Genomic DNA, 13,923 nt, shown 5'->3' with positions numbered 1-13,923 from the left:
ACAAATTTACAAAAATCACAACACAAGATCATGAAATTAGTACATAAGATCAAATTGTTAAACTCCTGACCAACATAATTAATTACCAGTGTACTTCATTATTTTTATTGCATGTCCTAATGATAAATAAAATTAACATTAAAAATCCCTTCTTTTTTTTTACAAAGATATCAATTTTTATTTGAAAAATGATGTTGAGAGATATTCAATAAACAATATTTTAGAAACAAGGTTGTGAATTTTTAAACTTAAAAATGCAATATTTAACAAATACATAAACTTAAAGGTGCACCCAAAATTAATATTAAAGAAATAAGAGGAAAAATATTTGATAAAGAAAAGGTTAACCCTATAGATAGAGATAGGTAAAAGTGCACAGGTCATGAGCATTTCACAGCTACATTCAAAATTTAATTAAATCTACTTTTATTATCAACTGTATTTCAATAAACTCAGCATCAAAATGTAGTTTACAATTTAAATTTTGATATTATATAATTTCTTAATTTCAAAATAATATATTTGAAAAATTCTTCAATTCTCACTTCTTTACATCATGTAACAGCTTTTTGCTCCAAACTTCCAAATTTACATATTCTTTCAAACTCTATTTGAGCTAACTTTAATACAAAATATAAATTATAATATAGATACTTCTAAGGCAATCTAATATCATAATCTTCAATAATCTTGATATACAGGAGTATAAACCAGAAAGCCAAACCCACATGCCACATCCTCCTATTACAAACTGCCCTTCATAAAATTTCAGTAATTCTCTCTGTTTGCTAATACATAACTCATAGCCAACATAAAGAAAAGGTTTCAATTTTTGACCAAAAAAAAGAAATTATTTTAATACACTTACAGTTTATTAAGAAAGTCACTTAAATCATACTAGTTAAAGACACTGTATTCTTTATGCATATTATTATTATTGTATTCCTAAGTAAGTAAAATTTCAATGTAGAACTAAAAATAATCCAACCAAAAATTATGGTTAACTTTTATTAAAACTTCAAGTATCAAATTCTTTGTTTTTGAGTATAATTTTTTGTGTTGTTATAAAAGTAACAAAAAAATATCTTATTGGGCAAGACAAGAAAACATGAGAAGATATTAGATGAATAAGATGAAAAAAGTTTCCATGACATACGTACATGAGAAGCACATACTTTATGTAATTCAAACCACAACATGAAAAATGCATTTGCTGGATGATTTCTAGTGTATTATTTGTGTTTATCAGTTATACACAGTTCAAAGAACAATAAAACAATAAAAACTAAATGAAAACAGTTGTCAACTGTCGAGCCTAAGCTCTATATGAGAAATAATTGCAATTTTATGTTCTAGCCTACAGTCATTCTAGGAAGAAAAATGATTTATGTTCTTTTTGTTGTGGGAATTACAAGACTGGTCCAGTGGACTGAGCCTATAGTGTGTTAAGATATAGAAAATACATTTAAAGTATAGTTTTACTGAAAAAACCTTACAATATTCATTCAAGAGGTTCTAGAGAACATACAAATTAAATTTAAAAACTATGAGATGAAAGTTTTTAATCTTAATACAAAAATCGCCATGTATTAAGACAAATCTTTAACAAAAATACTTAACTAAAAACTGCATTTGTGTGTGTGTGTGTAAAAAAACCAGCTTTTAACTGTTAATAAAAGATGGCCAAATTTTGCAAAAATACCATGAATATAACTTTCAATGTAGTTGACCACTTTATAAACTTTGTAACCATCATGTAACCATGCAGATTGCAAAGTTTGTTAAAATGGTCAAGTCTGTATAAAACAATTTTACTCTGTTGCAATAGGTCATGGATCAAAGGCCTTATCTTCATATTTGTTGACTTCAATTCAAAATTTTATTGAACAACTATTTTGTGAATATATATTAATAAATTTGGTATTAAGTTGTAGATTATAATTCAAACTTTCTATCATGTATATGAGATAATTTCTTTAATTAAAAGTAAATATTAAAAGAATACAGGTAAATATTGATTTCTGTGAGTCACATGGTATGTTGAATAAGGCACTGATTCAAATCTGATGCTTATGATGTCAAAATAAAGTCTGTAGATTTGTACAAGTTAGGAACTCAAATTACCAATATTAACAAGATAGAGTATAAAATAATAACCTCACCTTTTTATTTTCTGAGACACGGCATATATACTGAAACAAACAGTGGCCCCCCCATTCACCTCTTTCCATTTTTAGAAAGTCTCTTATATACTCTTACTACAATATATGGCATGCAAATAACCAATCAACAGCTCAGAATGTCCCTCTACTGGTTTTCTAAGCCATTCTAAACTACAGAAAAGACTATCATGTTCTTTTGATCCAAGATTTCAAGAAGATTGGTTGTGTCTTTAGTCTGCTTGAAATTTCACATTTTTTTGGTTGGTCAATTGTTTAGCATTTATTGGTACAAAGTAACTCAGCCATCTGTGCCAAACAACTGGCAAAAAAACATAATACAAAAATCCTTGTAAAATGCAAAAATTAACCAAGATAAAAATAAAGAAACTTCAAATAATATATAAAAATTTAAATAGCATTCAAAAGGCTAATGGCCCTTATATATTTAAAAAAACATTAGTAAGGTGGACAGCACCACCATAGACAATGACACTACCAGCATCAGGAGTAAAGTTCTGGAAAAAACATGTCTAAAATGGTGCCAACAATGGCACAATAAGATACAGGCTATTGTGACTTGAACGTCATGAAGATCACACACTGGTGCATCAGTCCCACATAAAAGAAAATGTGAAAATAAAAAATGTGATCAATGCTCAGCTTTGCCAGGACAAGTTCCTCCTTTTAATCCTTATGGAAACAAGACATCCAAACAGCAACAGAAAGTTTGGCCTGGAAACTTGTTATTGTGTTTCTCACTCCAAGTTGACTGCAAACCCGAGCCCTGAATACATCACCATAATCCATTTATGGGACAGGCAGAGCAGTGATAGCACCAGAGGAAACAGACTTAGCTGCTGTGTCAGAGGGCTCATTCCTGGAAATACCAATGTGGCCTGGTATCCAGAAAAACTGGATATGAAAGGGAAGATAGAGAGATGAGCCAGTCAGTTTTGAATTTTGATGAGAACAGGGTGAGAACTAATGTGAAGTGATTTCAGACCCAACAAATCAGTATAACGACAGTTTGTGTACTGCATAGCTTCTAGAGGATCCAAGACAAGATAAATGACATACACTTCAGTAGTGAACAAGTAACTGTAGAGCGGATCCTATGCACAACCACCAAACCACAACATACCATAGCAGAGCCTACAGTCACCTGATTTCAAACCATCAGATGACTCAAAGAAAAATCACAGGTGTGGTTGGTTGGTTGATTTGGCATTTTATGGCACAAAGCAGCTAGGCTATCTGTGCCAATCATCTGGTAAAAAGTTAAAATTAAAAAATATTTAGAAAAATTCATAAAAGGAATTTAAAGTAAAAAAAAACAAAGTTGAAAAAAAACACAGCATAAAACCAATATTTACATCTGGTCTACAGCAGTAAGAGAAAAATACAGTAATACAAGTTGTAAAGGACCTTCCGTAACATAACTGTAATTATCATAACTCTCGAGGAAGACTAACAGATAAGTCTATAAACACCATCAGTCACCTGAAGTTGGCCTTTCCAGTCCTGGTTCTGAGTTAGTTGACGTTATGTCCTTTTAAATCTTTTAATACTTTACTTTTTTAAAATGACTTGTAGCAAAATTTTAATAACTCACCAGGATGACTAACAGGTAGTTCAAACAGCAGCATTAGTCACCTGAAGTTTGCCTTTCCAGTCCTGATTTTGAGATATTTGATGTTATGGCCATTTTCTAATTTCAAATTAAACTAGACAGACTGTGATTCTTGAAAGTGAATCACATTACAAAAAAAAGTCTAATGTATAAATGAAAAAGATTAATGGCCTTTAAAAAACTATAAACATTTCAAAGTCCAAGGTGGATAGTGTCACCATCACCGATAACACTTGGGACAGAATATGTTTAAAATAGTGCCGTCATTATGACTCTCAATGACTGCAAGAAAGTAGAATGTGGCTTATTGTGACCTGAGTGTTACACAGACCACACATTGGTGCATCAGTTCCAGAAAAAAGAAAATGATGAGTGAAAAGACTGTGACCAATATGTAGTCTACTTAGAACAACTTCCTCTTTCCAATCCTTATGGAAGCAAGACAGCCAAAGCCCAATAGAGGGTTTTATTTAGAAAAGCTTGTTTTCACGTTGCTCACTCTAAGCTGACTGCCAGCTGGCATGAAGCCGAGCCTTGAATACAGGACCATAGTCCATGTATGGAACAAGCACAGCGGTGATAAAGCCAGAGCAGATAGATTTAGCTGCAGTGTCAGCAAGCTCGTTCCTGCAAATACCAACATGGCTTGGTATCAAGAAAAACTGGATAGAAGTAGATGTTTAAGAGAAATGGACTAGTCAGTTTTGAGTATCAGTGAGAACAGGATGTGAACTAATGTGAAGTGATTCCAAGGCCAGTAGAGAAAATAAGCAAGTCAGTATAAATAGTGCAGTTTGTCTACTGCTTACCTACTATGTAATCCAGGGCAAGAGAAATGGCATACAGTGCAGCAGAGAACACAGAAGCTGTAGAGGGATTCTGCATGCAACCACCAAACCACAAAAGACCATGGCAGAGCCCACCCAGTCACCTGATTTCAAACCATCTGTATAAATGGGAATGGAAGGATGGTTCGAAAGAGGTTCAGCAAATAACAGACAGTATTAACAATTTGGAGTGTCGACTTTTCTCAGATGAATTAAAGATAGGTCACATTCTGGGACTGTTAAATGCCATGATAGGATGGACTGACCAGTGGATACAGCAATGTTATCCAAGCACAGATCCAATTCATCCAATTGCACCTGGACTTGAAGGCCAAAAGGAGCAATGGCAGATTGTCTGTTCTGAAAAACTATGGCCCAATGAGGAAGGAAAACACAACCCCAGGTGGGATGCTCTGGTAAGGAATGAAGATTCAAAGCATATAGTAAAGACAGTTGCAAACGGTAGAAGTGCAAAGAAGGTTCATGAGACTATGTATAAGCTCTGAACTTGGGGAGTGTGGAAAGGTCAAGTGCAGAGCCAAAGTACCCCAATGGTGGCAAAAATGCATGCAAACGGTTTTAGAGAGAAAGAAGTTAAAGCTGCTTGCTGTGGTCCACTTCAGTAAATAATCGAGGGCAGTTTGTAGCTGTTCCTCAATATTCCTCATGTTTGACAATTGACATGAGATGTGAAAGTCTTCAACATAGAGCCCGTTTGCAAGTTCCTTTAGAAAAGGAACTTGGAATCTCCTGTACATTAAAAAATGTTTAATAAAAATTGGCAAATGGCCATGTAACCCATATATATGGAGGTCTCACAAAATGCCATACCACCATGTTGTGTCATAAGCCTTCTCAATGTTAAAGAATATTAAATATTGATACAAAATGTCGTTTGATTCAAGGAACCAAACCAGTTTGAGCTCCACCAGTGTAAAGAGATGATTATAGTCAGAGAAACAATCAGCTCGAAAGGAAAGAAATGATTGCTCTGCCTGAGTCTTGATGGCTAAGAAGTGAGATACCTGGCAAAAGTTTTCACCAAGAGTATTGGCAATGCTCTGGGTATCACCAACTTCCTGGCCATCAGAGAGCAAGATCGAAAGTGAGACGGAATTATATTGCCCACTGACCTTTTGAATCTTGTCCCATATGACTTTGAAACTGGTGGCAGAACATATGCTGATTGTGAACTTAATCCAAGATTCATTCTGGTTTTGATGTCTTACCCACCGAGCATTTGCACAGGCATGCAGAAAAGTGATGGGGTGCAAGAGTGTAGGACATCTACAAAAAGTATCCCAGTGCTGTTTTTGAGCCTTCAGCACCATGTGGCAGGCAGAATTCCACCAAGGACGAGGATATCATGAAAAATGTGTCGAGGTTTTAGGAATACATTGAGCAGCTGCTTATATAATACAGTCAGTTACTGTTGCCACACAGCCATCTACTGATAGCTTACATATGATGGCAAGATCAAGTTCTGCAAGAACAGTGAAAGATGGCCAGTTTGCTTGATCCAGCTTCTACCAGGGTACATGGGTCGGATGGCATTGACCACAGCCAGTCTCTCTCAAAATTATAGGAAAATGATCACTGTCTCGTGGATTATTGTCAACCCTCCATGAAAAATGGGAGAATAATGAAGGAGAGCAAACTGAGAGATCAATAGTAGTAAAGGACTGACTAGGTGCATGAAAATAAGTATAAGAACCAGTATTGAAAAGAGAAAGGTTTTGATCAGAGAGCATACGCTCTATGGAGCGACCCCTTCTATCAATGCCAGCACTTCCCCAGAGGGAATGATGTCCATTAATGTTCCCCAGGATTAAAAGGGGAGACAGCAACTGTTCAATGAGAGCATCAAGGTATGATTGATCATAGGCCTCTCCAGGTGACAGGTAGAGAGAACAAACAGTGATGGTATGACCCAAGGAAACATGGATGGCTATGGCCTCCAAGTGTGTATTTAGTGGCAAAGACAGAGTGGGCACATGCTGATCAACCAACAGTGCCACCCCTCCTTGCACTCGTCCATCACACAGCCTGTCATTTCTGTAAAAAAAAAACTGCTAAAATGTGACTGTATTGGTAGGTTTCAGAAATGTTTCCTGAAAGGAAAGACATACAGACTGGTAGGAAGCAATCAGTGTTTTGATGTCATCCAGATTAGAATGTAAACCTTGACAGTTCCATTATATCATGTTGGCCATTTTTATTTATGTGTAGGCAAATTGGGTGGAGAACCCTTCTGTTTAGGACCACGTTTTTTTTTCTTTACTGTTTTTATTAGAGGGAGATTTATTGACCTCCATGGATCCTACCCTGTGTTGATTGGGCAGGTCTTTGCTGTTGGAAGAGGATTATAGTGACTGAGGACATAAACGAATGATCGTTTTGCATCTTGGGGTAGGAGAAGATGTATCTGAGGTACTGCATGTACACGAAACCAAAGGAAGTGGATCTTAGGATTTGCTGGAATGTATGTAAGGAACAGAGATGGATATTGGAGTTGATTCATTAACTTTTTTAACCATGGAGGTCAAAAGACTTTTCATTTGGTTTAAGAATGATTCTTTTGGAGGTGCAGAGAAATCCATCAGCACTCCACTTCCACTGTAGTTGTGGAATGAAGTGCAGAAACATACGTCCGAGATGAAGTAGTGGACAAGAAGGGCAAGAAGAAAAGTAGGATGGGTGAGAGCCATTGCAACTGATGTAACAAGGGTCCATTTCACACTCATAAGCATTGTGGTTTTTACCACCGCAAGGAGCATACGTCTAGGAGCCACAACATGATGTCTTTGAGTGACCAAACCGGTGGCACTAGAAACATCTGAAAGGGTTGGGAATGTATGGCCATAACCTGCAATTAAGATAACCTGCCTTGATGGTAGCAGGTGGATGTGGTCATGTAAATGTGAGAATGAGGATATTGGTATTCATCGTAATTCCATCTTTGTGAGTGGAGATATGCCTCACTGCAGAAACTCCTTGGGTGGAGGAACCAGCAAGAATCTCTGACTGGGGGATGTTCTTCAAATCTCTCTCAACAATAACTCCTCATGATGAATTCAAAGTAGCATGAGGTGTAACCTCACTAGGTGTATCCTCAATCACCTTTGAATGCAAGAGGAGTTCACTATGTTGAGATGTGGATGCTTCCACCAATATATCCCCAGATGAAAGATTCTTTATTGACTTTGGAAAGCCAGCAAATCCCTCTAGTCCCTTCTAAATGAAAAATGGAGACGTTTGCCCAAAAGGTTTGTTTGAAAGAGAATGCAGTATAAGAAAATGAGGTACAACAGGTGTTACAGATGTTGAAGATTGCTGTTTAGAATCTTCAAGTCATGGCTGTTTACCTATGGACTATTTTCTCACTATTTTATTTAAATTTTTATTTGGAGGATCCATAATAAAAAAAGGGATATTTCGGTGCCCACTGATCCCACACACCATGGAGCCCTACGAGGGATGTACTACAATGCCAAACAACGACAATACAGCAATGCCAGGGTTTTGTGAGCATTATAACCAAACACCAGCATCAGATACAATGTCCACAACACCTGCTGAAAACATCCCACACTGGTACTTGGCTGACCCTAGCCCAAGTGAACCAGCTGACTGACCCAAGGGGGCCCACCCCAAGGCCACCCATCTAGAGGAATTCAAGGCCAAAGTAGTGTGTTAGGGTTGGACCCCTTAACCACCTAGATCCTCTCTTCCTCTTCATGGGTTACCACGCATGACAAACACATGGGTGGGTGGTTTAGATCTCTGAGGAGGTAAACTGAAAGAAGAGAACTTTCCCTGGGAAGTCCCCTCACCACATACAGGAATTCACACTGAGGGGTCACAGGTGTGATGGTAATGGGATGGGTTAACCAGCAGAGACAACAATATCACCCAAGGAAAGCCCCAATTCAGTTAGCTGCACCTAGGTACAAATGCCAAAAGGAATAATGACAGACTGTCTATTCTGATAAAGCATGGCTCACTGAGGAAGAAAATCACAACCCCAGGTGGGATACTGTGGTAACAATTGAAGTTTTGAAGTATACAGTGAAAACAGTTGCAAATGGCAGAGGTTTAGAGGAGGTTCATGAGACTCAGTGTACAGACACTGGATTGGAGTAGTGTGGAAAGTCCTGCTGCAGAGCCAAATCCCCTTGGTGACAAATGGGGTCTAATATCTTCAAATCCGAGGTCTTATTAGACCAATAGTCCAGTTTAATTGAAAGAGAGCACAATAAGTCTTTAGCATAAAAAATCTGCTCCCAAAATGTGGAAGAGAAGACACAGAGGATGTTTAGTGCCCTTGTACATTTGAATCATGGCTACTTGATCTGGAATAAAGGTCAGCTTACAGTCAAAGATAAGAATCAACAACTTTGCTTCAGAGACCACTGGAAGAAAAAACATCACCGAGATGGAGCTCAGGATCAGGTGAATACCCCATTGGCAGCAAAAGTGCATGCAAATGGTTTTGGAGAAAGAAAACATAAAACCATTTGCTGTGGTCTATTTCAACAAATGATTGAGGGTAGCCTGAAGCTGCTGCTCAATAAACTTCATGCTTAACGACTGACACAAGATGTCTAACGGTAGGAGATACTTCCATTGATGGCAATAATTTTCACACTGAGAAGTGCGACACTCAAAACACAGCCAAGGGACTCCAAGTTAGTACAAAAAAGAACAAGGAAGCATTGGGCTCACACAGACTTCAAATTGCTGGTTATTATAAAGTTCTGTATAAAAGTGAGCAAACGGATACACAACCCATGTGAGTGGAGGTCTAGCAAGATACCACACCTCTGTGTAGTATCATAATCCTTCTAAAGGTCAAAGATTACAGAAACAAGATGCTCCTTGAGAAAGGCTTTTCTAATCGATATTTCTAATCAACTCATGGTGGAGTGCTGTCATCAGAACCGACATTGGGTGGGTGAGAGGAGGTTGTCTGATTTGAGAAACCAAACAAGACAAGTATTAACCATCCTCTCTAAGACTTCAGAGAGACAGCTCGTCAAGGCGACTGAATGAAAGAAGAAACCCTAGAATCTTTCCCAGGCTTAGATAAATGGAAGACAATAGTCCATTGCCAAGCATCAGAAAAAACATTCTCCTGCTAGATCCAGTTAAATACAATCACAAGAATAGCAACACGGGCAGGAGAGAGATGGCACAGCATCTCATAGTGAATGTAATCAGATATGACCAATGTACTGCCAGGCCAATAAAGAGCAAGCTTAAGTTCAACCAGTGTAATGGGGCAATTATAGTCTTAAAGATGATCAGCTTGAAAGGAAAGAGGTGATCTCTCTGCCCAAGATTTGATGGCCAAGAAGGTAGGGGTGAAACAGAAATGCTAGATGCACGAGAAAAGCTTTCATCAAGAGTATCAGTGATGCTCTGGCCATCAGCAATTTCCTGGCCATCAGAGAGAAAGACTGAAAGGTGGGCAGAATATACTGCCCACTGATCTTCCTAATCTTGTCCCAAATGATTTTGGAAGTGGTGGTACAAGATATGCTGGTTATGAACTTAATCCAAGAATCCTTCTGGGTTTGATGTCTTAGTTGCTTTTCAGTGGGCACAGGCCAGCTGAAAAACAATGCTGTTTTTCAAAAGTGTGCAATACCTACACAATGTAGCCTGTTGATGGGCCTCCAATGCCATGTGGCAGGCAGGACTCCACTATAGGTGAAGATACCTTGAAAAACATGTCTAGGTCTTACGAACAGATTAAGCAGTATAGTCAGTCACTGCAGTCATCTATAAATGGCATACAGACAACAGCAGAATCAAGTTCCAAGAGAGCTGTGAAAGAGCTAGTTGGCCTAATTCAGCTACCACAGAGTCATGTGGCTCAATACCCTGTGTCTTACTGTCAACCCCCCAAGAAAAGTGAGAGAAGAGTTGAGAGAAGAGTTAAGAGAAGCAGATAGAGAGATTAATAGAAGTAAAAGATTAACAAGGTGCATAAAAATAAGAACCAGTGCTGAAGAGAGAAGAGTTGTGATCCGAGAGCACACGATCCATGGAATGGCCTCTCCCATTAATATCAGTATCACCCTAGAGGGGATTATGTCCATTAAAGTCCCCCAGGATTAAATAGGGAAATGGCAACTGTTTAATGAGAGCATCAAGATCTGATTGATCATAGGTCTTTCCGAGAGACAAACAGATAGAACAAACAGTGAGGTATGACCCAAAGAAATATGGATAATGAATACAGCCTACAAGGGTGTATTGTGTGGCAAAAACAAGGCAGACACATGGATTGGGTCTATTTGTAGGCAGCATTATTCTGTCTTTACAAGTGGAGATATGATGCACTGCAGAAATACCTTGGCTGTAGAAACCTACGAGGATTTCCGATGTGGGAATGTTCTTTAAACCCCTCTCAACAATAACTTCTCTTGAGGAAATCAAAGCAGCATGGGGAGTAACCTCAATGATTTTTATTATTATTATTATTCAACCTCAAATATAAAACCTAAGAAAACAAAAACATTTTGTGTAATATCCTCTATGTGTGAAATTTTAAAAGGCTTAGTAACCTACATCAGGCAGTAACCAAGTGTAAAAGTCATAGTTAGAAGAGATAATTGTTTGCTTTACTACTTTACTTACTGCTCCATATTTAAGAAGAATATGTATAATAAATCATTTCTAAATAGTAATAATCTATATACATGTGCAATGTGTAACAAATTGAAATGTGACAGTATTTTACCAAATACTAGTTAACCGAAATATAGTTAAGATAGGGCCACTTTATAAAGACTAAAGATCAGTTTTAAATTACTGGATATGGTAACATGAGTGTACATGTGCTGTGTTAATGCAAGTTCTGTAATGTTAGTCAGGCAGGACTAGAAGGTGAATATAATAAATATATATTGAAATAAGTTGTATTTTCATGTTATAATTTGTAGTCATTCTTGAGCAAAAAAAAAGCATAATTTATATTTATTATCTAATTCTTTTGATGGTGGTTATGAGGTCAGTCAAATTTAGAGACCACATATAGGGTATAGAAAATAACAAAATATAGTCTTATTGAAAACAAATGTTTGAAATGTATTTAGGAGGTTTCAGAAATTACAAATAATATTCGAGACTTTTGAGACAAAGAATAGTGTTATAATAATAACATGAAAATCACTTTGCACTCAAACTGGTAACAAAAACAAATCTTTAGTAAAAATACTTCATTGAAAAGTCTGAATTTTTGTGTACAAATGTCTTACAATCTTTACTAAAAGCCTAAATATTGCAGATACACATACTACATCAAAAGTTATAGCATAAATACTTAATGTGTGCAAATGTGTATACAAACTCAAGTATATTATACTGAGCCTATAGAGAAAGGGTTAAACATACAGTAAAACTACTAAAACCATTCAATTGAAATACTACATGGTGTTCAGAAAGTCATTGTGCACTTATATATTTAACAGACATGTTTCAATATAGAATACAGGAGGCAAATATGAATGACAATTATAAACAATGTTGAAAGTGACCCCCGTTGGCATCAATACAGGCCTGGATCCTTATTATTTTGTTTCTAAACACTGCTAACAGTTGCTGGCTTGAAATAGGCTGAATAAAATATGATTATAAAACTGCACAGTGACTTTCTGAACATCCTGTAGAATACTATATAACCTTTTGCAACCATTTACACATATAGATGTTGTAAAATATATGGGAAAAAAACTTTACTGTTCTTGCACTGATGCCACTGTGTATAGATGTGCATCTCACTGTCCATTCCAACTACAAGAATTCCATTACGCACCCATGACAGTTGCATAGGTAAAGGAGGAAGACCATCTGTTGTAGTTAGCTGGGTGGTCCGCAACCTCATCCATCGAATTTTCTCATTATGGTAAAAAGCCTTGGATATTGATAGTGCCTGTTTGAGTAGGGTTGGCCTGATTCCAGCTTTGTGTGTGTTTAGTGCCTGAGTAGTAGCTTCAGAAATTTCAGTAGACACAGGAGTAAACACCAAAATCTGGTGCAGAATAAACATTTAGCATGTAACCTCATATTAGTATTGTTTCACAATTCTGAATACAAATTCCAATTTTTTTCAAATAATCATCTTTGTAAACAAAAAACAACAAAAAAAACTATAGTCAAATTTCAACATAAAATATTGAATTTTTTTTCTTTCAAATCTTAAACAAAGTATGGATATTAAGAATTATATAACTTTCATAACATTAAAAATTTTTGCATGTGATTTTCCAGAATTCCCATATCTTAGATTTATCCAATACTACAAAAATTAATTTTATTAAAATAATAATTTTTTATATATATCTCTTAAGAGAGATTTTTGGCTTGAATTAAAACAAACACTGATATCTTCAGTTCATGTTTATTACTTGTTAAATTTGTGATTATTACACTATTATTATACTATTTCTTAAAATCAACAATTTCATACCAAGTTTCATAATCAAATTTTACAAAGAATTCAAGATTTATGAATTTAAAATTATCTAAAAACTACAGCAAGTAGAAAGCCTTTGTATTGTACAAATTAGTAGAATATTTACATTTTTTTTATAATACAGCACAGACTGTTAGAAAAGATATGTTTTGTATACAAGGTTCAAAAGGTAATGTTCTAGTATGGAAGTAAAATAAATCTTACCTTTGAGCCAACTCCTACAGTGAGAAGATGAGAACCATTTTCAGTGGAAACCCAGTCAAGTTGAACAAAGGATTTCTGAGTGAGAAGCGACTGGTTTCCTTTCTCTGTTATTATGTGACGAAGTGTATGAAGTGTAGCAAAGCTAGGAACAGATAACAGCCTATGTAGATTTGGTGCATGTTCAAAAGGTGCATTATCATCCCCAAGCCTTTGTACAATTGTTTCAGCTGTTCGACGATTCCGTACACTTGCACTGTATAGAGACCCAAAATCCAGATCTAAACTGCTATCTGGTCGAGGTAACTCAATGTTCTTCAGATGAACTGTGTCTTCCAGTATCCAATCAGAACCTCCAGTTGATTCACATTCAAATATGGCAACACTCACATTTACATATCTTCCATGAGGATTTTCTGATAAAGGTCTTGTGAAAGATTTTCCATGTTTGTATGCACAAGCTATACGACCACTGTAAGCACAACTCACCATCAATGGAACTCCTACATAACAATAAAATCAACAAAACACTTATCAAAACAAGCAAAGTGTCAATCTAAAGTCTTCCCTTATCTCTTTGTGAATGAGAAGAGTTGTAAATGTGAGCTCAAGAGGTTGACT

General features: G+C 36.4%; 1 protein-coding gene across 7 annotated transcripts in view; it reads right to left on the bottom strand.

Moving 5' to 3' along the window:
* The window catches only part of LOC143257006 (dmX-like protein 2), a 202,811-nt gene that overhangs the window by 109,969 nt on the left and 78,919 nt on the right, over window positions 1-13,923 (bottom strand). For all 7 annotated transcript variants that reach the window (XR_013031661.1, XR_013031660.1, XM_076515072.1 and 4 more), the window contains exons 22-23: window positions 13,306-13,805; window positions 12,366-12,657 (exon numbers count right to left, since the gene is read on the bottom strand). Coding sequence is in view for 5 of the 7 variants with exons in the window: in XM_076515072.1 (XP_076371187.1) it covers window positions 12,366-12,657; window positions 13,306-13,805 (792 nt within the window). In the remaining 2 variants the exon portion in view is untranslated. The remainder of the gene's footprint in view (window positions 1-12,365; window positions 12,658-13,305; window positions 13,806-13,923) is intronic.

This window comes from Tachypleus tridentatus, chromosome 1 (assembly GCF_004210375.1).
Source record: "Tachypleus tridentatus isolate NWPU-2018 chromosome 1, ASM421037v1, whole genome shotgun sequence".
NCBI lineage: Eukaryota > Metazoa > Arthropoda > Merostomata > Xiphosura > Limulidae > Tachypleus > Tachypleus tridentatus.
Note: the sequence above shows the minus strand (reverse complement) of the source record. Positions and strands in the feature narration are given on the sequence as shown.